This window comes from Siniperca chuatsi, linkage group LG14, assembly GCF_020085105.1.
Source record: "Siniperca chuatsi isolate FFG_IHB_CAS linkage group LG14, ASM2008510v1, whole genome shotgun sequence".
Classification (NCBI taxonomy): Eukaryota; Metazoa; Chordata; class Actinopteri; order Centrarchiformes; family Sinipercidae; genus Siniperca; species Siniperca chuatsi.
The window spans coordinates 10,266,894-10,291,431 of record NC_058055.1 but is presented as its reverse complement, the minus strand read 5'-3'; the positions used below and the strand labels follow the sequence as shown (position 1 = coordinate 10,291,431).

Sequence of the window (24,538 nt, the reverse complement as noted above, 5' to 3'; positions counted from 1 at the left end):
AAAAAAAAGGAACTATGTAGTTTTCCTATCCTCTCTTTGTTATCGTCCCCTCCAGTGTTGGTAAGTAGTATATGGTAATTTTGAAATAAATTACAGCAGATTCATAAAGTGCTACATAACTCATTACCCCATCTTCTCCCAAATGTCCAGCTTTGTTGCTCAGTGGTTCATACTGTGTACCCTTTAATAACAAAATAGGTACCCTCTAATAAAAAAATACCTACAGTATAAATTCTCCAAGTTCCCAGATTGCTTCACATCTTGTTCCCTTGTACCTATGTATATGTATCGGTACGCACTCTACAGGTACACCAAATTACACTGTAAACTGGGAAGTATTACGCTGTGCATTTCGGGCTGTAATCTAAAGCATTAACCTTTTTTTACTTGCACATTTACACTTGATGACCTTACATACAGTAAAAACACATTATTCTGTACCTACAGTGTGTATGGCCATTTGTAGACGTAGTTACTGTTAAAGGGGTACTCCATCAATTTTACACATCAAGTTCAGTTTACTTGTCATGAGGATTATGCTGCATTATAACAAACAGTTGTAATAATGACTTGTTATCTTGACTTCTGTGGCTCTGGAGGAGTTTTGTCAAGTCTGAGGCAATAACCCTGATGATGTCATCATGGTTATATTAGTTTTGGCTAGAGACTTCAAAAAAAGCCTGCATTACAAACTGGATCCAGTGTGTCCGACTAGAACACTGCTCTCCCAGGATGCATGGTTACTTGTGGTTCCTAGAGTCTCCATCTGTATGTATTTTTATCACATTACTGCATGTTACTAACTCAACATCTTCTCTCTCACGTAGTTTTGTGCTTTCTCGTTTCTCTCCTCTCTCCTTCTGTCGCTTTCAGCAGGTATTTCTGCCTCCGGAGCTGCAGAGTCTGGATCTGTGGTTGTGGCCCACCTGCTGCCCCCATGTTCCTGCTCGACAACTGCTACTGCAGTTGTTGTTATTGGCTCTGTTACTGATGCTGACATTATTTTTCCTATAGCTGTCATTCCTATTATTACTAATTTATAAATATTAACACTACAATTACTATTCTACTATTTAAAAAAAAAAATTCTACATGGTCTTTGCATTGTGCCTCCCTCTCCCCCACCTCCCCTCCCTCAAACCCCTCCCCTCTCTCTCTCAAAACCTCTCTCTCTCTCTCAAAACCTAACACAGCAGCGGCGGATGGCCGCTTCCTTGCCACTGTCGCCAAATACTTGCTCATGGTGGGATTTGTTGGGTCTCTGTAAATAATATTATAAAGAGTATGGTCTAGACCTGCTCTATAGGAAAAGTGCAATGAGATAACTTCTGTTATGAATTGGCGCTATATAAATAAAATTGAACAGAATTGAATTGAATTGTTTTGGGGCTTGACTAGGGACTGCAAGTCAGGATATATCTGCCTCTGCTGCTTTAATCTTGACCATTCTCTTTAAAATCTGTTTCTCATACGCCCTCAAACTTTTTGGAAGTAGAACACTAAATGGCTGGAGTACCCCTTTAAGTTATCTATGTATTGTTAAATTCACATAGAGTATGCTTTCATTAGATTCTCATATCTCATTTTCATAATGGTTTGGCCAATTTCACACTGGATAAATATTTGCATTTTCATACTATGTTTATATTTTATTTCAATATTATTAGCTGAGTATCAACACCAAATATTTTATATTTTTACACTCTATGTTTACATTTAGACTTAGTTTTGGTTTTAGTGTAATGTCAGCCCATCACAGGTTGGTCCAATGATGCGTTTCATGCTGGCTGTTTATGTGTTAATTCAATATGAATGTCAGTTCAAACATTTTTAGATGATGCGTAAACAAACCTGTTGAGAATGACAGAAGCCGTGACGTATGAAAGATAGCTTTATTGCACAAGGTGTTAGAATGAACTTTTTAGTTTTTGCTTTCTTTTCATAGAAAATGTACTTTTGAACACAAGCAATTGCTATAACAAGCAACTCAAACAAATGTTTGGGATACCCTCAACATTTTTTTGTTTTTTTTTTGTTTTTGCTTTTCATAAATTTTTTCCTTCAATTTTTCCCTTTTAGCAAGCATGCAATGATTTTTTGAGGATGAACAAAATACAAAATAATGATAATAAAAAAGTAAATAGGACAAATGACAACATCAAAAGACCTTTAAAAAAGAATAAAAATTCAACAAATTAGTATCAAAAACATAAAGGGAAAGAAAAATGTTTTTTTGCCCATTTCAGAAGTAAAATATTTTATTTTTGATACTATTTCAATTTTGAAATTGGGGCATTCAACCCTGATGTGTCCCCTGATTTATTCTGACGAAAATAGCTCTTCATACAAAACTGTGTTTTATGTACAAGACTTAATCTATAAACAACACTGATAAAAGGTAGAGATGATGGATCTAGTATGTTTATGGTTGTGAAATTTTACTTTAATTTATCTGAACGGGGGGAAAAGGACGGGAGTCTGAATGCTTCAGGTTTACTGACCGACTCCGGTCCAGTATATACACAACAGTAGTTTGTGTGACCAAAAGAGCTACGAGTCCCTGATTTCACTTGGCTGAACTGGTTTTGCCACAGGCCACATACCTTAGTACTGTTTGGCCCCTGGAACCAACATTTTGACAAACCCCAAACAAATTAAAATGAATATTATAAATCAAAATCAGCAGACCATCAGATACCCCCTCCCCTAAACAAACAAACAAACAAACAAAGCAAATGGAAAAATAAATATAAACCACAAAACACTATCATGGAGATGCTTCAAAAAGACATTCCAGTAGGTTCTGGTGTGAATGTACATTAGCGCAAAATGGAGGGGTGTGGAGATAAAGAAAGTGGAACATATACAGTACTTCAGACAGGGCAACAACAAAGATATCAATTGAGTGAACATTATATAATTTTCAAAACTGAACTCCCTGACATACAACATCGCTCAACATTATATAATTTTACTTCATTCACATCATGACTGGGATTCCTTCAGCTAGTTATCCATTTTTTTAAAGAGCAAAGGTCGGCGGAGTGACACCAAGGCTGGCTGAGAGGTTGGTAGGATGGGTTATTGTATCTCTCCTCCCAACACAAAAAACTTATTTGTGGATCCTCTGTAAAACTGATTTGGTTCCTGACTGTTATTATATTAACCAGCCACTCAGGCTTATTAGAGTCAAAGAGCCTACATCCTCATGAGCAGACTTAAATAATACTACAGAAGTCTTTCTGCCATGATTGTTTCCACAGAACACACTCAGCAAAGCAAACCAGGGAGGTTATTATCTGTTCACCCAGCCAGCCTGCCTCTTCAGGACCGGAAACTAAAACTAAGTAGCATATCTTGCTTTTCCCATCTCAACATGGGGCTTGGAAAGGGCCACTCTCTGTCCATACAGGAGCGAAACACTCTTCTCTTAGTCTGTCTACATACTGAAACATACAGAACATCCCGTATATATACTAAACTTTTTATTTCTTTAGTCCAACCTTTTTTTAAATTTCTCTTTTTTAAATTTCATGATTGAGCGATTGTCTCATTCTTAAATTTGACATTAACATTAAATTGCTGTATATACTACTACACTATTGTAGTACATACAATTTATACTTTGTCATAATTTCACTTAAATGTCAATAATATACCTACATAGAAATATATATGTAAATTCTTTATAATACCAAATATTCTCTATTTGTAATGTGAGAAATTATAGCTGGTTCATTTGGGTTGTCATGATTTGATTGAAAAGTTAGACACTGTTTAGCTGGAGAGAGATGTGTGGAGAACATTAATGTGATAGAAATGTTATTCTTCTTGGAAGTGAACCTGAATAATTTCTTTTGGAATCACCATTAAGAGAAAATCTGCCAATAGCTATTTGGGACTTTAAGAGACACATAGAGGGTGAAAGATACAGTAAGAATAGGGGAACTTAACTGGAAGTCCTGAAAATTGACAATAATACTCAAACTATGGAGGACAGCATGTGTGTGCGTATGAGAGACAGGATGGCCACACAGCTTCATACTGGCTATCGTAGTCTTCATCATCATAAACACAGAGCTTTTAGCTCCTCAATTATAGTCAATATTTCCAAATGACCACAGAATCGCTTCCCGTTTTTTTTGCTGTGCAACTCCCACGAGAACTGAGTGGAGCTGAGCACCAGCCGGCTGGAACTGTTAGTTGGAGTTAGTAATTCTTTTGTAGAGTCCCAGGTGAACATGAAAAGTAGGGTTAGCTGGGTCTCTGTCTGGGAGAACACCTACCCCGAGGAAAATTAAACAGAAAGCTGGGCAGTTCACCATTAGTTGGGTTTAAAGAAAGATGGTTGCATGCCCTTTCTTCCCCAGACTGAAGAGTGCCAGAGTGGAGCTGGCTGAGGAGTGGGACAGCAATGCAAGTCTGTGCAAGAGAGTAGACTACACCAGCGTGTATGACTTGGAGTAGGCCCCCACATTCTGTTTCTGCAGTCTCCCCAATGCAGAGGAGCTGCTTTCTAGCAGCGAGTCTCTGGAACCCCCCACCTTGTTACTGTTGGTGGGGTTGCTGCTCGTGCTGGAAGTGGAAGCTGTTGCTGCAGTGTTGGAGCTGGGCATGGTGAGAGTCCTTTGGGGCAAGGTGGCAGTGCCCGAGCTCGCACCCAAGCTGCCCAGCCCAGAATGGCCCAGCGTCAGGGCCTGCTGCTTGGCAGGGTCTAGAGTCTTGTGACGGCCTTGGGTGTGATACGCCCGTTGCGCCAGGCTGCGGATTGAGGCTTCCCGCGGTGGCACAGCTGGGCACGGGTCATGCAGCTCCCCTTGTTTGCGGAAGAATGGGTCTGTCTTCATGTAGAGGGGTAGGTTGCAGAATTCACCTGAGAGAGGTGGTAAGATGAAGAGGTAAGAGAAGAAGAAGAATTAGGGAAGAACATTTTGAATTAAAAAAGGTTTTTGTGTCATTCCAACTGCTTAAATAAATTATTTCCAAATGCATATAAATAAATATTTCCTGTGCTTTTCTTCCTACAGTATAACACACAACTTGGTGGTTTTGATTAGATTTTTCATGTGTGTGACCAGAAACTAAGCCTTGGAGGGATCACTTAGACATATCAGCCAAGAAACAAGCTTCCTTGTGTAGCTTCAGTTGTCCTAGCCAACTGTCTAAAGGTAATTATTTAATGGGATTAAATTATGTTTGATTTAGTGTGCATCATTAATGGTAAGTGTCATTCCCTGGCCTTAAATTGCATTTACCTATTTAGCTGCTGAAGTTATTGTCTTTGGCGCATCCCCACACCCACAGAGTCCAGTTTATCCCCACCAAGTATTTGTTTTTGTTTGGTGAAATCTCTTTGGCTTCTATTCCAGCATTGGTGTTGTGCCATTTTGGTGCCCTTTACTAAATTCCCATTTTAAGTCACTGTAAATAAAATTCCTACTTTTGTTTTGGCAGTCTCTGGCTTTACTTTCCTCTCAGTTTTGTGTGTCAGGGTAGCACTGGGTTATAATGAAAAGGTAGAAGAAGCAAGAATCTGTGGTCTACTTACTTTTGTTGGCGCGGTGGGGAATGGGCACAGCCACATTTTTACCGCGGTCATAGTCCTGCGGTTTGGGTGGTGAGGCAGTGAAGCGGCAGATGCCTGGTTCAGACGGCGTGCTGAGTGAGGTCATGCTGTCTGCCGGGTCATTGGTACCTGTGGTCATTTGGTCAGATGAGCTGTCGGAGATGAAACACTCTGTAATGGTGAACTTGGCATGCTGCAGGTGCTCCTCCAGCTTGGCGTGCTCGTAGGCCCTGGCCAGCTCCTCATAAGTGGAGGAGGCACTCTCTGTTGACACCATGCTGTTGCGACCCTTATCTGGAAAAACAAATAATAAATAATTTCCTTAGTTGCTGCTTTTTCAGAATGCAAAAGCTGTGCTGCGTCTGATAAGAAACACAGACTTCTGGTGTCGCTGAAAATGTATATTGTTTCAGAGAAAAATTTACAGAAAGTTTTAGCAGTTGTTATAGAGAAAGCTGTTGGTTGGGAGGTCAATATGGTTTCTGAATTTTGGTGAGTGGGCAAATTACAATTTTTTGTAAATTTATAATCTCACAATGCTATTGTTACGTAGTCCTTTGTTATCTGCTCGTTTCATTCACTTTTTATTTAACAGTACCTTGTTGCTTTGTAATAGTGTTACTGGTATTACTTATAATAGTAGTATTGTCAGTAAGAAGTCAAGAAATTTGGGAAGGCAGTGTTAGTTAAGGTGTGGAGGTTAAAGATGGAATATTTTTTCTCCATTCTTTAATTTGGTAATTTGAGGATGCATGTTATGGTGTATATACTGTTATATACTATGCCTTTAGATTGGGCTTAAATTTGATGAAAAAACTAAAGACTTTTCATTTTTTTCATAAAAGAACTTCTTCTTGGCATAAAAAATGAGAATGACATAAAAGCATTAGTAGTACATAAGAGTAGGGGCATCATTGTGTCAGTGGTACTGGCTGGGACTGACCCACCTGTGTCTTGCGAGAGGCTGGCGCTGTAGCTGTCACTCTCAGTGGCGGTGATGCCATGAGAGCCCATCGTCCGCCAGTCTGAGGTCAGAGTTCGTGCCGAGGCTGTCGACTGGCTCTGACTCGGTCGGCTCAGTGTCCACTGACTGGAATATCTGTTCCTGGAGCTGTGGGCTGATTTTATACTCTTCCTGGACACGGGGTCTGAGGGAGGTCACAGTGATCAGAGAACAGCTTGGTAGTACAAAGACTGTGCATCCATATATTGATTGTCAAGAAGACTAAATACTGTCTTTACACTCTCATCATCTTCACGACTGAAGTGGATGTAAGTGGACGTGCAATTCAATAAGAGATCAAAGCTTTTGCTTGGATTTGCTTGCTCAACCTATTTCATGTTTTGTCACAAATCTTTATTTGAAAAGAAAAAAAAAACTCACTCGTGCCTGGGCGGATGTCCGACATGTCAATCAAAGGCCCTGAATTCTGGATAAGGGCTTGGTGGTGCAGAGACACGCCTGTACAGAAGTTCTGCGGATTCACTGATTGGCTGAACTCAGTGTCTGTCACTGGCACCGCTGCCTTGTCCTCCCCTGTTGCAGACAAGAGATGAGAAACAGTTACATAAAGATTTCTATTTCTATACAAAAGAAATAGTTAATTATCTAATATAAACTACTAGAAAATGACACTGATAAATGATAGGTTGTGTTGTTGTCTAGTGCAGCCACATGCCTATCTGTTTGATGCCTTCCTTGTCCTCAATGAGTAGCTGAACACGTGGGATGTCAATGTGGAGCCTTGGTCCTTGAGGAGGGCCCTTAACTGGAGTGTCTATACTGCGATTGTTCTTGCTGCACACACACATGGAAATGACACATATAGTCAGATTGGTGTCTCTTATGAGGTTTTCCAAACTTTTCTGAGGATGACCTATTTGAAATATTACTTCCTCTACGCAGTAGTCATAAAAACTAAAACTATGCCCATAAAAGCTGGTTCTTACCTGATAAGCATCTCAGCAAGGCTCTTAGCATCTGTAAGAAGACAATGTCTTAATTAGATTATAGCTGGCTGAGAAGATAATCGTTTCAACTTGTCACTCTATGTTACATTAATCCATTACACACAATAACACTGATCTCTGGCTCTGAACTCTCTTTTTCTTCCTCTCACCTCTAAGTCGTTTAAGCCTCTTCTCCTTGCGTTTCTTGCGGACAATGAAGAGCAAAGCAACACCCAGAGTAACCAGGATGACGGGAGAGCCGATGGAGAACAGCTTCTTCACATCATCCCCTTCTCCACGAGCTGATTTAATGGGAGGGATTGTACCTGTGGAGAGAAGAAGGAAGGAAGAAAATATTGAATACAGAAGATTCAACGCGAGAGGTATAGATGACAGACAGAAAAAGATGTAGGATACACTTACTGCCATCATAGTCAGTGGTGGCAAACTGGGAGCTCTGGTTGCCACACCCAGCACTGTTGCAAGCCTTCATTTTGAGCTCGTACCAGGTGGCCTCACGCAGCTCACTGAGGAAGAGCTGAGTGGTAGAGTTGGCCTTGAGGCTCTGCCAGGCCCAGGTGCCTTTGGGCCTAAAGTCCAGCATCAGGTCAGTGATGGGGCAGCCGCCACTGGTCCAGCCCTGCAGGTTGAGCCCTGCATGAGTGGAGTTGATGTGGGTGAGCAGCGGCTGATCCTTAGTGAACACTGGTTCTGTAGCGAAAGAAAGAGTGGCAAAGCCACAGTGCAACAGGAGGTTAGAAAGATAATGTGGCAATGCCAACAAAGTAATATAGTATGTCTGCATTTATTTGTCATTTATCTATTAATGACTTAACATCTGGGAAGAATACTATCATTACAGGTATTATTTCATATTAGGTCATTTAATTCATGATTTGTTTTCCCTAAAGTGAAGATTTTCAATGCTATAATATGCAATGTGACATAAGAACATTGAAAAACAAAAAGTCAGTGTCTCAACTTGTTGCATTATTGATTCTGAATATTTCCACGTAGAGACTTAAATAGTAAACAACCAACAAATCCCCTCCACATAAAATATAGTTTCATACATGTTTTCAACGCTCTGAGATGGGCAGTAGGCACAATTTACATTGCCTCGAAAAAAACATAAAATAGGATGGAAAAGCAAGCAAAAGCCAGATTTAACATCTGTCAAACTCAGCAAAGAAAGGTCAAACCTAGATTTAGGTTTATGCCTGATACCTCTGAAATGAGAAATTAGTGAAAACAATTTAACCTGTTTTGAGGCCCCAGAGTTATAGTCTATTTAATCCCTTTGCACTACTGTCTACAACATTTTTCCCACCCCTCACCTCTTCCATGTGTCTTAGCCTCAATGATCTCACTGATGCGCCCTGAGCCCACGCTGTTCTTAGCTGCCAACTTGACCTTGTACCAGGTTCCACAGCGCAGATTGTCCAACCTGAAGGAACGTTCACTGGAGCTGATGAACACGTCCCTCCATTCCTCTGTATTGTCCACAGAATACTGCAGCACAAATCCTGCAGAATCACACAGCACAGCTTTATGTCAAACACAAGGAATTTAGAACAGCGACTGTAAATCCAAGACAGTAAGTGGAGGATCCTTGCTGTTGCTGCTACATCTGTTGGACACCAGGGGGCAACAATCAGCTACAATCAGTTCTAGTTTGACTACTTCTTAACCATAGACACTGTTTACACTGTAATGTGCAGCATTAGTACAACTGATAGCAAGAGGGTGAACACACTGAAAAAGTTGTCACAAAATCAGCTAGAAGGTCAAGGATATTTTTCCATGAGACAGCTGCAAGGTGGGCGGGTGTTTCTCTGTTCACAGAAAGTCTCGTCAGGGGCATACCTCTGATGGAGCTTCCCCCATTGTCCCCGGGGATCCAAGCCAGGGTGATGGAGGAGGTGGAGGTAGTGGAGACGGTCAGACGAGGCTGATCTGGAGGAACTGGATGTACACACAGAGACAGTGACTCATCAACAGAGCAGAAACATCACAACACGTCCCCCACTGGTCAGTTCCACTCAAATACGTCTTCTGTTTCTTCTTACCTTGCACCACTAGATTGACTATGATGGTGTCAAAGCCCAGAGTGTTAGTGGCCGTACAGGTGTAGTACCCAGAATCCTCTGCTTTGACTGAACGTAGCACCAGTGTGCCGTTGGATAGGATCTGCCGCTGACTGTCTGCTGTCACTGGAATGGCAGAGTCCTCACTGAAAAAGTACAGACAGGTTAGAGATGTTAATCTCATCCCAGAGTTTATTGTTTCTCTCTCAAGCAGCAGTATCTGTCTGAGTGAGTCATGATGCTGACATATAAGTGGTATATGATGATGATGCTCTAACCTGTCTTTGGTCCATTTAATTGTGGGGGTGGGTTCTCCCACTGAGCTGCAGGGCAGACGCACTTCCTTCATCCAGGGTGTGGTCATCGTGCCCCCAAAGGACAGAATCTTAGCCGGGACTGCACACACAAAAAAAATAAGGTGACTAAATTTAATCTTTGACACACACTCTGACACACAGTTAATGACACATACACCAAGACAAAACAAAAACTGCTTCGGCATCTCTCTCACAACTAATGCCTTTCTTCATACTTTCAGATTTCTAACTGCCTGTCCCTGCTGTTTGTTGAAGGGGAAAGGCTTTTACTCACTGCTGAGGGAATAAAAAGCTGTAGCGTAGTGTTTTAGTGTAGCACCTCCTCTAACCTCTTTTCTCCATAGATCCTCCCCTCTATTGATTCTCGCCTGCTACCTCTCTCCCCAAGGGTCATTTTACTGGATAGGCCCTGTTCATCACCACATAATTAACAACAGTATTTCTTGCAACATAGCCGCTACTCAATCAATACTACAGCTGTCCATCAATAACAGAGAGAGCAGACAGAGAGAGAAGGAGAGAGAGTGATGAAAGTGATCTGTGTACAAGAGATCATGTTGCCATTTCATAGCCATCCTTAGTGCGGCAGTGCGGCTCATAACCTTTACAGGAATCTCTTTATTCTTCTCCTCCACTACAGGCTCGCCTGGAGGACCCACCTTTCCCAGCAGGCTCCACTGTGACCTTTGAGCTGATGTTGCCTCGGCCTGCTGTTGTGACGGCTGCAGCCCAGATGTGGTATTGTTTACCACGGGAAAGGTGCGTGATACGGTAGAAGAGCATCTCTGGGTTGGCCTCGTACTCACTGGGCGCCTGGGACAGAGGGCACGCAGTGTCATGTTAGCAAACTCTGATGACACAGTGACATGACAGTGGCTCGGTGGCAGCTCTTGTACTAGAAACTCTACCAGACTAAAGAAGTGAAAAACAGAAGTAAACTTTCTGCCATCAGTCTTTTTCACAGCATTGACATTTTAACTTGTCATTGTAGGAAAAACACAGGTGTTACTGATAGCTCGAATAACATTAAAGTGTCCCAGTAAGTTATGACAGTGTAACAGTGAGCCAGCATGCAGCCATGCATGACCTTAGTGAAAGAAGGGGAAAGCCACACACACTCATATCTTCATTTATTTACAATTCTATAGATCAACATATCAGCATAGCTTGTCTTCGTCAAGATAAAAGGCAGTTATGATCTGACTTACATGTCTAGGACAGGTGTTTCAATTTACTGAGTTCACAGGGCAAGCAACATGAACACACAAATAGAGTAAATAGAGTTTTTTTTTTTAAATTGCATGTTCATTGCAAGATTCCTTGTATGTTATACTGACAGAAATCCATAATTGTATTTCCATGTGGACTGTTTTTCTATTTATATATACTATAAGTTACCACATGCTTTTCTCTCGTTTGTATTTGCTGATTCTTGAAATAGGGACATGATGATAATGGAGGCCTTTCTCAGCTCTGAATGACCTCTCTATGGACTCCACCTCTATGTTCATGTAGGTTGCCCTGTGAACTTTAACTTCTGTCTTGACTGAAACAATGATAAAGGGAAATGTCATTTTGGTGGCAGTGATTCGCTCCTTGATGAATTTATTTACCTTTGACACACAAGTTAAATGTTTTGAGTGAATGATGGCCTTTCACAGGACTGTTGTGCTACACAGTATAAATGGGGCAATTACATTTAATGTTTTGAGAATTGTAACAGTGTTTCAACTAACTGTTACAACTAAGCATTAAGCAGTTAAGAATTTGAGAAAAACTGTAAGAGAAATACATGAAATAAGAAAATACATCAAGAGTGCATGTCTACAAACACATCTTTGAGAAGATATTCATATTCACACATACACCTGCAGGCACACATACACACACATACCAAAGCGTGCACAAAAACACTGTTTTCTCTCAAGTCCATCCTCTGTTCTATCTCTTTAATCTGTTCATCTCTCAGTGTTCATCTTCAGTTCCTTCACCATTTGCTTTTCCCTCTTTTCCTCTATGCCTCTCTGCCTAGCTCAGTGAAGAGGGGAGGATGGAGGGACAGAGGGAGGGAGGATGTGTGTGTGTATGTGTGTGTGTGTGTGTAGGGGGTGCCTTTGAAAATTCCTCCAGCATAGCGGTGGTGTTGTGGTGATCCAGGGAGTGATACAGGGAGATAATGAAAAGACGGACAAAAGCACTCTCATCTCGATGTGACTGATACCCTCCTCTGCTCCTCCCTTCTTCACAGCCTGTCTCTCACTCTCCCCCCTCTTCCTCTCCCCCCATCTCCCTCTCTTTTTCTCTCATTTCCCCTCTGTCTCTCCCTACCTCTAATGGTGTTTCTCTTTCTCCCTCTCAACCTCCTTTCCCCCTCCCTTCCTTCCCCTTTCCTCCCTGCCCGTGCTCATTTACATGGCACTCATGCACAGAGAGGGAGGAGTATTTGTGAATAATAAGAAAGTGAGATTCTAGCCTGATATCAGATTTCACTGTGTGCTGGTGTTTGTGTGCACATGATCTAACCACAACTGAAATACTGCACATGTATAAATAGAAAATGTTGAAATGTGATGTCTCTGTGTGTGTGTGTCTGTTTGTGTGTGTGTGTTTCTTATGCGGCAGTGTGCATGTGTGAGCTTGTTCTCTGCTTCATTTGCATATCTACGTCTCATCACGTTGCCAAGACAACCTCATCTGTTCATCTGGGAGGGCAGGAAATAAAGCGATGGTGCAAATGCAGTGAAAGAGAGACATGCGCAAAGATACACACACACACACACACACACACACACACACACACACACACAAAACGTACAGGTTCAATTAATTTTTATCAAGTTCACAAATTCCTCGCTTCTCAATCACCTGGAATGTTTTCTACTGGCCCCTTATGAGTCACACCCACAGAGGAAAGACTTACCGGTTGCCCAGACCCTGGACTGGAGCAGTAGATGGTGTACTTGCGGATAACACCGTTTGGCTTGTGAGGAGGCAACCAGGACACAACCACACTACTCGGAGAGGAGGGAACTGCCTTGATGCCAGCCGGCGGACCAGGAACTATAGAAAACGCATAGGAACATCAGCAGAGCGGGCATGCGTGTGCTTCCATGTGTGTTTTTGTGTGTGTGCATGCACATGCTGTGTGTTGGATGCCTATTAAAGTGAGCAGGCTTGTTTGCAGATTGCTAGTCTTATCCTGTACTAAGCTGCTCTGGGAGGACTTGGAAGAACTCCCTTTGGGTGGACGGTGGTGACATATGTTCAGTCAGACATTGGTCAGCAGTTCTGACTCTGTGACACCCAGCATTCTCTTAACTCTCAAACCCACAAACAGATTAGACACTAGTGTCTGATCCTCTGCTAGCCACTTCAGCTTGACACTGGACACCACTTAATACTCTCATTACCATCTAAAGGCGTAAGAAGGGTTTAAAATGGATGCACACTTTACAAAAAAACACGAGGACACTGGATACTGTGAAAGTTAAACAATAATGCTTTTGTCACATTGGCTTTACAGTATGGGGTTCACAGTGTCAAGCCTATTCAATCCCCACCATAAATATAACTTGCGCTTGACAGTGGGCCTCATCTGGGGTCTACAGAAGGTAGCTACCGCAGTGTAAGGCCCAGCTCTCTTAATCCAACCCCCAGTTCCTCTTTTTCTTTTATGTGAGGCCCCCTGATCCAGTCATTCAACCAACACATGCCCTCGGACTACTTCATCCTACACATTACATGAGCAGGGATAAAAACAACACAAACTCAAAAAGGATAGACGAGGCGAGGGAGGTTTAAAAAGAGGGAGGCGGGGATGAAAGAATGGCGAGAATGATAGGTGCAGTTCCTGGCGGAGTGATGATGGTGGTGGTGGTGGTGGTGGTGTTGGGGAGGGGCAGTGGAGGCAGTCATCATTATCATAACTGGACCTCCATGTCAAAGTAGGAGTGGCAGTGGGAGGGGGGAGAGTTAAGTCCCATCTGGTGCCCAAAATCTGCCCAGGACTCCAGACAGACAGAGAGTCTGCTGCACAGGCAGCACGGCCCGTGTGATGGCGAGGAAGCGAGGTACATGGTGCTGAGTGAACATCCCCACCTACATAAATATATTATGCACTACTGGGCCAATCAGAGGAGGATATGTCACAGTAAAGGGCAAATGCACTAAACCAAATACTAGAGAATTAAGTCTAGCAGTCTACTTTAAATTGGCTGAGAAAAGAAAAATCTTGGCTATGACATTCCTATTATGTTTTTTTTAAATTCCTTATTTGTTTTGTCAGCCAAGAATAGGCTGTGTGATCACCTTATATCTTTCCATCTTCAACCCCCAGGCCCCTACTCCTCCCCCTCCTCTATACAGAGACATGGATCTGGCTGTAATCCCGCCTCCAATGGTGTAAGCAGAAAATTAATTCACTCTAATCCAAGTGGAGTTAATCCCTACGCCTATGGCAAGAGGGCTGGTGGAGAGGATGGGGGCCCAGGCTGATGGCTGATTCCTGGATGCTATATGCTCAGAGAGAGCACCTCTCCTCTCCCACCCAGTGTCTCCTGCCAGCCCTCCCTCAGCCCTGAGCCGTGGCCCCGAAGCCTCTTAATTCTCATTAGCACTGCTAATGGAGCTTCCCAGCATAAATGAGCTTTTGTCATGGTTTTGAGATAAAGCCCAGTATTCTTTTTTTTATATATCCCCCTCCCATCTTCCTATCCCCTTTACCCTGACCCCATACACTCTGCAAGTGTATTTCATGCTTTCTTTTATTTGGATTTTCCTAAAAAAAAAAGTAGAGTTTGTGTCTGTGTGTATACTCACGGTCCTCGCGGGTTTGGATATACAGGACGTTGCTGCGGACCCCGTCTCCTGCTTGTGTGTAGGCCAGCACCTGAACACTGTAGTTGGTGAACTTCTCCAGCCCTCGCAGCTCCACCTGTTCACGTGTGGTGGTGATATTCTGCATCTCTCCCCATTCTAAGAACAGGAGGGGAAAACTGTTTTAGAGAGTACTGTTGGTTATCTGGTGGACAGGCAACACAGACCAACTCTGTCTTCTACAAATTACATTTATATACTACTAACTTGCTTTGCTAAATATGTTTTAGAGGAAATGTGATTTCTGCCTTGATTACAAGGCAGCAGTTGTAGGGAGGACGTCAGGGTGGATGGTTGGTTATACAAAGCACAAAACTATAAAACAGAGATTGGGATTTGCACATTGTGTCTCACGTTTTGTTTATAGGCTACTAAAGCATTTGGTTAAGGTTAAGAAAAGACTGTGGTTTTGATTAGATATTGAAAAAGTCAGTGCGACCTGTGTTGCTCCACAGTCTTTCCCTAACCTTAACAGGGTGCTTTGAAAGCCTAAACATAACCATAAAAATGTTAATTGTGCTGTTGTTGCCATTATCTGGACGTCATTTCCCACAAAACATATTTGCTAGTGCAAATTAGTTGAATATGAACTGAATATTTTAGGAAACAGGATTGAACAGACATAGGAGCACAAACACACTCAACTACTGTACTGTAATCTCATCGACCGTCAATATTGGTGGTGTTAAAAATCTAAGACGCAAAGAAACAAGAGCAAACACAGACAAATTCAAAGATACACAGGAACAAGAAGTGCTTTATGAGAAAGGTGCGGACACACATTAACACATTGTGACTCACAACACTGACAGAGAGGTAGGTGGGTGGGGGTTGTTGAAGTTTAGAATGAGATAGGTGATAATTACTCTGCATTGGCCACTGGGCCTGGCCCCCACAGCACCCACCTCCGTCAGGGAAGAGGGACCAAAACACAACCCGGTAGCCTTTCAGCACACCGTGCAGTGTCAGCCGTGGAGGCTCTGCCCAAGTGATCACCGCCTCGTCGGACGTCACAGAGATGGCTCGCACGTTCTGCGGAGGCTCACTGGGCACTGGAGAGAGCAGGGGACAAGTGTTAGTGCTGCATGGTTCACATATATGAGTTTTTAGGTTGTTTTAATGATTTTTACGTCAAAAATCTTTGGTTATTGCTGTCGCTAAGAAGACCTGACTGATCTAGCATGGCGGCTGAAGCACTGATAATTAATGACTACTCAACACCAACAACCCACAGGCAATCTCTGCTGAAACAAATCAGTCAAATAAGCTCAAATTAGCTCTCAATAGCTCCTTGTTCAGTGCTAGCTTTTAGAGCACAGAGGAGAGAAGGGGAGGCGGTGTAGAGGGGGGTTGGTAGAGGAGAGGAAGACCACTGAGAGCAACATGAATAGTAAAACAGCTACACCTTAAAGGGTTACCATCACTATTACTGTTACCATGATCAGGGTGTCTATCATTACTGTCCACACAGACAGGGAGGCTAAAAGAGAGGATCAGCAGCGTCAGAAAAATATAAGAAATAAAAAGATGTGAAATAAACAGAGGACGGATGAGGAGGAAGAGAAGGGAACCAATGGGAAGAAGAGGAAGATAAAGGAGCGGAAGAGAAAAAGGAGGCAGAGTGGGCAGACATTTAGAGAGTAATGGGGTTCCATGTTCCTCTCTCGCTCTCTGCCAGCCTAATGAGGGTGCTAATTAAAAACGAAAGAAGAATGGGGGATGTGCTGCAAATCCATTTCTACCATTTTTGTGGTATTTTTGAGTATGAGTGTTAGCTGCGTTAATTTGTGTGTCTGCCATCCTGTTGCTGCATTTGACTCTATTTTCTATTCTTTTTGACAAATATGCTTTATAGATCTTTTAATTTACATCTCTTTCCGCCTTCCCTCATGTCTTCTGTCTAGTAGCCCACTCTCTCAGTTGTGTCTACCCTCCTTTTCCCTCATCTTGCCATCTACGTTTTCTTCCATCCTTCTCTCCTGACTCTCCTACCATCTTCCAACGTGGTAGCGTTGATCTCAGTACTGGATGGACCCGTCCCAGCTCTGTTGAAGGCCTGGACCACCACCCCGTACTGGGCGAACTTCTTGAGGTTGTCCAAGGTGTACACTTCACTGTCCCCTGTAGCTTTCATCTCCACTATGCTGTACTGGCCGTTGCTGCCTGGACCGTTCTCTCTGTAACCGATCTGGTAGCCTCGGATCACACCGTTCTGCAGCTCCTTCTTAGGAGCCTGAAAGAAATGTGGTAATAGCAGTTAATATTAAAGTACATGTCAAACGTAAACCCTGTTTAGCTGCATTAAAATCACTGTGCTACATTACAACTGGGTTATTTTGGAATTTGGCAGTAATGTGTACAGTAATAAGAGTAAAAACAAAACAGAACACACATGCTCAATGAACTCAAAATTTCTAATCGATTTTATGATGATGTATTCATTTTGTTTTTGTTGCTTCAGTGATATTAAGTGGCCTCACAATGTGCCTTCCAACAGTTTGGTTCATTTGAGTTCTGTTTGCATTACTGTTACTGATACTTTCAACAATGTCAGTTGTTCAACAATTGTTAGCTTAGAATTCTTTGGTCTGAGCTGCTCAACGTTTGGTATTTTTTAAATAATCAAGCAGTTTCTGTATGTGCTTGTCTTATAGGGCACTACTAAAATTTGCACTGGTAACCCTTAATTCTTGCTTAACTTGCTTATAACTTTAAATCATTAACCTTGTCACAATGCAGTGCATTAATAAATTAAACGTCTAGGCTTGCCTAAACTTGCAGGTTAAGATGAACAGGGCATATATTCAGTTTTCCAAGACAAATGGGTGGTCGTTTTTGGTTAGAGTATTAATATTTAAATTAACTGTTGTGCAGACAGAGGTATGTGTTCATTGGGCATTTTACAGTGATTTGAACTGTAACTCAGGTAATTAGAAATGAGCACTGTATAATAATACACATAGTAGTGATTTTACCCTCCATGTAACCCGTATGCTCTGAGATGTCATTGGTTGGAGGATTACATCCATCGGTGGCCCGTCAGGCGCTGTTGACGGAAGATGTCAAATAAAGTGTTACCGTCAATATTCATAGCTTCATTTCATGCAGAGAAAAAGTAAGGCAGACATAGAGAAAGTGTGATTTCTAGATATAAAACAATCACTCACGTGCTTCCTCAGTACTGATTGTGAGCTCTTTGCTGGGAAGGCTGCGGCCAATCTTGTTGTAGGAGTACATGCGGATGCTGTACACACAGGCTGGGTGCAACTCTACAATGTTGGCCTGGTTGTTGGTGGGTGAGATGTTCCTGGTTGTATACATATGATCCCAGGAGTCTGTCAAATACGAAAAGATTTGAGATTTTTAAGACATGTATCTTAAAAAATCTGACAGGCATATTTAAATTTAGGGCACCTACCTGACTTGTTCTTGTACTCGATGTCATAGCTGGTGATGATGCTGTTTCCATCAAACCTTTGGATCCAGCGCAGGTTCATGCTCCTGTCCTTCACCTCCCTCACTTCCAGTTCAGGGGGATCTGGTGGTTCTGTGTGGGAGAGAGAGAGGAGGTGAGAGCTGTTCACCAGCAATTTTGTTTACATAACCACATGTACTGTGTTATGAGGCCTAATGTTTCAGTAAATTAAAGAAGTTTGTGAGAAGTGTGCTGTATGTGGTAGAGATACCTTGCACAGTGAGTTGGATGAGCCCTCGACCCTCTCCATAGGAGTTGATGGCATGGCAGGAGAAGAAGACAGAATCTCCTCGCTCGGCTGGATTCAGCTGTGAGCATCAACATGAACAGAAAAAGGTTACAATGTGCCCCAAAATATACAGAAAATTCCCAACAGACAGCAGCGCTAACACACGTCACAAAAATCCTCTGCAATAATACAATTAAACCAATGAGCCTTAAAATCCTGAATGTGTGAAGCCAGGCACCTCTTTTTAATAAAATATACTTAAACTAAATGCCATAATGTACATTTTTGGAAATACCCTTTTCCACTTTCTTGCCAAGAGTTAGATGAGAAGATTGATACCACTCTCTTCTCTGCACAATAAATATAAAGCCAGTTAGCTTAACTTAACATAAAGACTGGAAACAGGGGGGACAGCTAGCCCTACCGGCCCAGTTTTTGTTACCTTCAGACAGAGCTAGGCAAGCAGTTTCCCAGATTCCAGTCTTTATGCTAAGCTAAGTTAACCGACTGCTGGCTGTAATCTTATACTTACCGGACAGGCGAGTGGTATCGATCTTCCCTAACTCTCTGCAATAATGTGAATAAGTGTATTTCCCAAAATGTCGAACTATTCCTTTAAATTAAGAGCTGAGAGACATTATGAAGCATTAGTGACTTGATCTGCCTTATGTGGCCTTGTGTTTTATTACACAGGAAATTCTTAAAACACTGAAAAAATCTGCCAACACTGGCATAACTTATTTTTCAGAAATAAAAGTTGAAGACAGTTTAAGCTGAATGACTACTAACTTATTTCCACTACTCTTTGCTCTATATTTTCTTCACAGCATCAAACAATCCTCAGTGTTGGTGTGAGGGCATTATGCCGAGTTCAGGGTCTGCTGGGTGTTGTATTCTATATCTGACCTTAAGGGTAGAGATGACTTCGTCCCCCTTCTTGTTGATGGTGATGGAGTAACGAGGGTTTCTCTCGGCATCAATGACGGTGTCTCCTCTCTCCCAACGGATGATGATGGGCTGCTCGCCCCGCGCTGTGCAGTTCAGCTCCTTGGTCTGACCCTTCCTCGCCATGGTGGTGTTGGGGTGGCTGGTGATCATGGCAGGAACTGAGCAGAATCACAGATACATGTCAGTGTGACGAATAGTATTATACGGAGTAATGAGATGAGGGAACAGGGATGTGGTATTGGAAACCGAGGATATATTACAGATGTATAGACATCTCTATTTCTGCACTTAATTCTCCATTTTCATTTCACGCTTCAAGCCCCACTGGCCCTCTTACGCTACCTCCTCCCTGTCTGCCTTCTTCCTCTACTCCTGATTCTTTTCCACCTCCTTTCCTCAGACATAGATTATTGATTGAAGGGGTTCCTGCGGTTTTGTTTTCATCACTAATTCATCAGCCCTTTTCCCCACCAAACATTCAGGAGCACACAGACCGGCAGTCGGAACACATAAATCAATTGCAAAGATACCCCAAGTTAAGGATGTGCAGGAAGGAGACATGGTTTTGTTAGGTTCAGTACAGGACGCACTAGCCTGGGGCAAAAGTGCATCGTAGAAGAGCTGATTCCCCTCCAAAAAGCTAAGGCTTGTCTCTGTATACAGTATATGTGCAAAGATGTGGTTATGAAAGGAAGTGTGTTCAAGCCAAAGACAGTATGATTGACACTTACTCTTGACAGTGAGGATCATGCTCTTACTGATGTCTGAGCCCACTCCGTTGGAGGCCTGACAGAGATAGTACCCTCGGTCGTCCTCAAGCACGTGTCGGATGAGCAGAGAGCCGTTTGACATGATCTGGATACGGCCAGTTAGAGGGACTGGGTGGTACTGCTGAGGGTTCCCTACACCTGCAGCACACAACACAAAGTAAATGCGTGTTGCTGCCTTAATTTCTCCTTGTTCATGTGATCTTGTCATTGCGATGTTGTAGATGTTGTCAGGATGATGTGCTGATTTTACCTTTGGCATGTTTCCACATGACTTTTGGAGGTGGGTAACCCTCCACAGAGCAGTTGAGAACTCCAGCTTTGCCGTAGATACAATCCTGATTGTTGGGCTGCACCACGAACCGTGGTGGCACTGAGAAACAAAAAGATGTGATTAACCTAAATGGAAGAAGGGTTACTCTTAGTGTTCCTAAAATAACATGTACAATTCTAAGCTCCCTCTGCACATTAGATATCACATCTGATCTGACCTAATTCATCATCATGCCAGTCCCCCTTTGCTCAATCCCTCACCAGTTACAATCAACTGTCTTTCCCAGCTGACGGTGGCGGCGGCGTTGCTGGCAATGCAGGTGTAGTTTCCATTGTGCTTCAGTGTCACCTTGGAGATTTGCAGGGAGCTCATGAACTCTTTGGTCTCTATTGCGACGCCAGAGGCGGAGCCTGGCACGATGAGCTGGCCGTCTTTGTGCCAGGTGATGCGTATGGGCATGTCCCCAGATGACACCACACAGGCGATGTACATGAGCTTCCCCACTGAGGTAGAGGGGATATCAAAGGGCTGTATGAGGGGCGGCACTGGGGAAGAGAGGAAGAGTACAGAGAGTCAGTGGAATAAAGGCAGCGATAGACATGGAAGAGTGGCAGTGTGGCCATCTGGAGCAATGCTGAGAGAGAGAGAAGGTCATTGGCCAGTGGGCCCCAGTACCCCCTCAGCCCCCATCTCCTGCAGCCCATAATAGCTGCTCTGGTTAGAGTCCAATTGGCAGGAGAAAGTCATTCCGTTGCCATAGTAATGGAGGTTGGGGTGGGGGTACTACAGCTGAGACATCTGGGGGATTTAATCTAGGCTTCATTATTATTCATCTAATTAAATCAGAGACACACTCACACGCAGGCACATGCACACACCCTTAAACACCTCTGCAGCTGCCCTGCTACCATTGTTACCCCACTCACAGACTAAACAAAATACAGACGCACCCTGAAACATAAATCTATCCTAAAACACCATCCACCTCTGTCATGAAGCATTAGTGTAAAGCTGCACTGCACAACTTTGAACATTGGTGTCTCCAACTGGCAGTGACTAGGTGCTCTGATATCCAGAAATCTCTTTTGCTAACATCTGTAAACTGCAGATGTTAGCTAACAGACCAGTGCCTTGATGCTTTTTTTTAAAGGGAAAAGAAAAGAAACAAACTAATGTTGAGGATTTCAGCTTTCTTTGGACAGATTGCTTTCTCACTACTGTTTTAATAGACATTTTGTATTTTGGATGCAGTGATGTGTGCAAAGAATAGGGTGAAACCACAGTACATCCCAATCAGGTAGATGGGTCGCTTTAGCTCTATTGCATCCTCACTTCATGATTTAGATTGATAAGATGGGTGTATTTTTATCTAAAAACACCTAGTGAAGTTTCATCCCTTTGAATCCATTCTTCTCTTCATGCTAACCTTTGACAGTGACATGAACGGTCTGGTTGATTGACACCTGGGGTTGGATCAGAACGCTACATAAGTAGGTGCCCTCGTCCGCGCCCTTCTGCACGTCCGTCAGCCTCAGGGTGCCGTTTTCAAACACCACTTGACGATGATTATCAGGCAGCTGCATGCCGTCCTTCAGCCACTTGATGGAGTAATATGGGTAGCCAATCACACGACATGTTATGTAGGTGTTCCTGCCCGCCACTGCGGTGATGTCCCGCATGGGTCTGATTCGGGGTGGACCTGGAGACACAGGGAAGAGAGGGAGGGGATGGAGGGAGGAGACAGAGAGAGACACAGAGGTCGGAGAGAGGGGCAGATGAGGTGAGGGAGGTCATGGCAGAGTAAGGGAGCAGCCACAGAGACAGGAGGTGAAGAGATAAAGGTTGAGGGATAGAGTGATTGGGGCAAGTTGACAGGTGGACAGGGAGGTTAGTTATGCTCCCTTTACTAAAATCTGATTGAGGATATTTCTTGATTTTAGTCTAATCAGATATTCTGTGTATCTACGTGATTGTGTGTATTTTTCTAAATTACCTTCAGATAGATAGATAGATAGATAGATAGATAGATAGATAGATAGATAGATAGATAGATAGATAGATAGATAGATAGATACCCTACAAAACCAAAACTGAGAAACTAACGTTACATATTTGGGCAAAATTGGGTTACAGTAAGACCCATATCTGGCTTTTAAATTTCTAATTTACAATATGAATAATTAATATGCAACAGAAGTGTATAATTTCCATGAAAAAAATGTGTAAAGGCATGTAAAAGCAGTCTATATACTCCAGAAGCTGTTGTTGCACTAAAGAGAAACAGCCAAAAAGACAACTAAGGCAAGAGAGCTAGTTATATCTAGCTAGCTGGTGAGATAGCCATTGCTAGCCTAGCTGTTATCTGTTATTGAAAAATGTCCATTTTGATGAACCGACATCTTGGTAATTCTTATGAACTCTGGACTGTAAATAATCGAAATAAAGTTTATTTTCTCAAACAAACTAAAGCTGCAGTAGGCAATATTATTTCATTATACTTTTGGCTGAAATAACACATTTTGACAATTGCATGTCACTAACAATACTTAATTGAAGAATTCCTTTAAAAAAAATGTGTCTGTGAGTGCCCGCCCCTTTGTATTTAGTTTTTTAAATAACTGGACCCAGTCTGAATCAAACAACCAATCAGGGTTAGCTAGCACTTAACTAGCCAATCACAGCGAGTCTGTACAAACAAGGGTTATCCAGGTTATACGTGTCTTGGTTTCTCCCTTCCTCTCTACAAGGCTCAGCGGTACAAAAGTACAAAACAAGCCAAAAGAAGGAAGACCTTGGAGGAGAAGAGAGAGAAAAAGAAAGCGCTAAATAAAAACAGAGACCAGACAAGGGTCAACATCGAAGTGGAATTTTCAAGATGGCAAGCTCTGCGGGAGTGTAAGGGTCTGAAGAGCGATGCAGAGGTTGCCCTATTCCTTCTTGACAGATAAGTGCTAATGGTAGCATTACAACAAGTCATCTGTGCAATGTTGATATCTAACCAAGCCAGCTATCATCGTATGCCATTTGGTGGGAGGGGCTTAGCGGAGTGACACGAGGCAGCAGAGAGAGAGGCAGAAGGTTTTGCATTGTGTATGTTCAAATTACCTGCTGCAGCTTTAAATATGGACAACAAAGCTGAAAGAACACATTTTGTTTGTAGATATTGAAGTCTGTGAAGATTATCCAAAGGCAGAGTGCAGTATCTGCATTTTATTGGTATCATGTAGGTTCTATAGCAATTTTGTTTTGGGGTAAATTACAGCCTCAGTGACCTTTCTATCCGTTACGCAGTTTGCTGGCCAGCCTGAAAACTAAACCCTTTTTTTTCCCAAGATCACTGCTTCTGTAGCTGCTGCTCGCTGCCTTTGTAGTGATAGATAGATAGATAGATAGATAGATAGATAGATAGATAGATAGATAGATAGATAGATAGATAGATAGATAGATAGATAGATAGATAGATAGATAGATAGATAGATAGATAGATAGATAGATAGATAGATAGATAGATAGATAGATAGATGTAACTGTATGTGAAATGCAAAGTGCTCTATGCCTCTCACTAGCTCTTGTGTGTTTGTATAGAGTCAGGTGTAGAGTGCATTTATATTGAAAAGCAGACAGGCACCTCTTACGTTTATGCGCGCTTGGTACTCGGCGCTACCGGCCGAGTTGCGTGCGACGCAACGATACACTCCCCCATCTCGAATGAGCGGGCTGCTGACATTGACGTGTGACACGGTCAGGCCATCTGACAGGGTGTACTGGCTGGTCTTGTATGTGGAGTCTCGCACCACGGGCTCGTCATCCAGCGTCCAGGTGATGGAGGGGGGCGGGGCTCCTTTGGCTGCACACATGAGGGAGAAAGGCTCGCCGGGATTCACCACCCGCTCGCTGAAGGAAGACACAATACGAGGAGTACCATCTGAGAGGAGACAGAGAGAGAGATAGAGAGAGAAAGATGAAAAATACAGTAGAGGACTTGAAGACAGAGTGGTGAGAAGCTCTGACAGAAAAGCAACATGTTCACAACAAGTTGGATTTAGATCG

General features: G+C 42.7%; 1 protein-coding gene across 3 annotated transcripts in view; it reads right to left on the bottom strand.

Moving 5' to 3' along the window:
• Window positions 1-1,873: 1,873 nt before the first annotated feature.
• Window positions 1,874-24,538, bottom strand: part of LOC122888799 (Down syndrome cell adhesion molecule-like protein 1 homolog) — a 54,362-nt gene continuing 31,697 nt past the window's right edge. The window contains exons 7-33 of one of the 3 annotated variants that reach the window (XM_044223664.1): window positions 24,117-24,413; window positions 21,915-22,187; window positions 20,749-21,033; window positions 20,468-20,587; window positions 20,179-20,355; window positions 19,406-19,605; window positions 18,482-18,578; window positions 18,214-18,342; window positions 17,963-18,130; window positions 17,771-17,841; window positions 16,788-17,028; window positions 15,662-15,847; window positions 14,739-14,894; window positions 12,841-12,980; window positions 10,580-10,733; window positions 9,882-9,999; window positions 9,586-9,749; window positions 9,383-9,481; window positions 8,854-9,042; window positions 7,940-8,227; window positions 7,687-7,842; window positions 7,517-7,547; window positions 7,246-7,364; window positions 6,951-7,103; window positions 6,514-6,714; window positions 5,549-5,860; window positions 1,874-4,873 (exon numbers count right to left, since the gene is read on the bottom strand). In XM_044223664.1, the coding sequence (XP_044079599.1) occupies window positions 4,440-4,873; window positions 5,549-5,860; window positions 6,514-6,714; window positions 6,951-7,103; window positions 7,246-7,364; window positions 7,517-7,547; window positions 7,687-7,842; window positions 7,940-8,227; window positions 8,854-9,042; window positions 9,383-9,481; window positions 9,586-9,749; window positions 9,882-9,999; window positions 10,580-10,733; window positions 12,841-12,980; window positions 14,739-14,894; window positions 15,662-15,847; window positions 16,788-17,028; window positions 17,771-17,841; window positions 17,963-18,130; window positions 18,214-18,342; window positions 18,482-18,578; window positions 19,406-19,605; window positions 20,179-20,355; window positions 20,468-20,587; window positions 20,749-21,033; window positions 21,915-22,187; window positions 24,117-24,413 (4,958 nt within the window). In that variant the 3' untranslated portion in view covers window positions 1,874-4,439. Of the gene's footprint in view, window positions 4,874-5,548; window positions 5,861-6,513; window positions 6,715-6,950; window positions 7,104-7,245; window positions 7,365-7,516; window positions 7,548-7,686; window positions 7,843-7,939; window positions 8,228-8,853; window positions 9,043-9,382; window positions 9,482-9,585; window positions 9,750-9,881; window positions 10,000-10,579; window positions 10,734-12,840; window positions 12,981-14,738; window positions 14,895-15,661; window positions 15,848-16,787; window positions 17,029-17,770; window positions 17,842-17,962; window positions 18,131-18,213; window positions 18,343-18,481; window positions 18,579-19,405; window positions 19,606-20,178; window positions 20,356-20,467; window positions 20,588-20,748; window positions 21,034-21,914; window positions 22,188-24,116; window positions 24,414-24,538 lie in introns of those variants that run through there. The other 2 variants (XM_044223665.1, XM_044223666.1) reach the window with 2 other exon arrangements.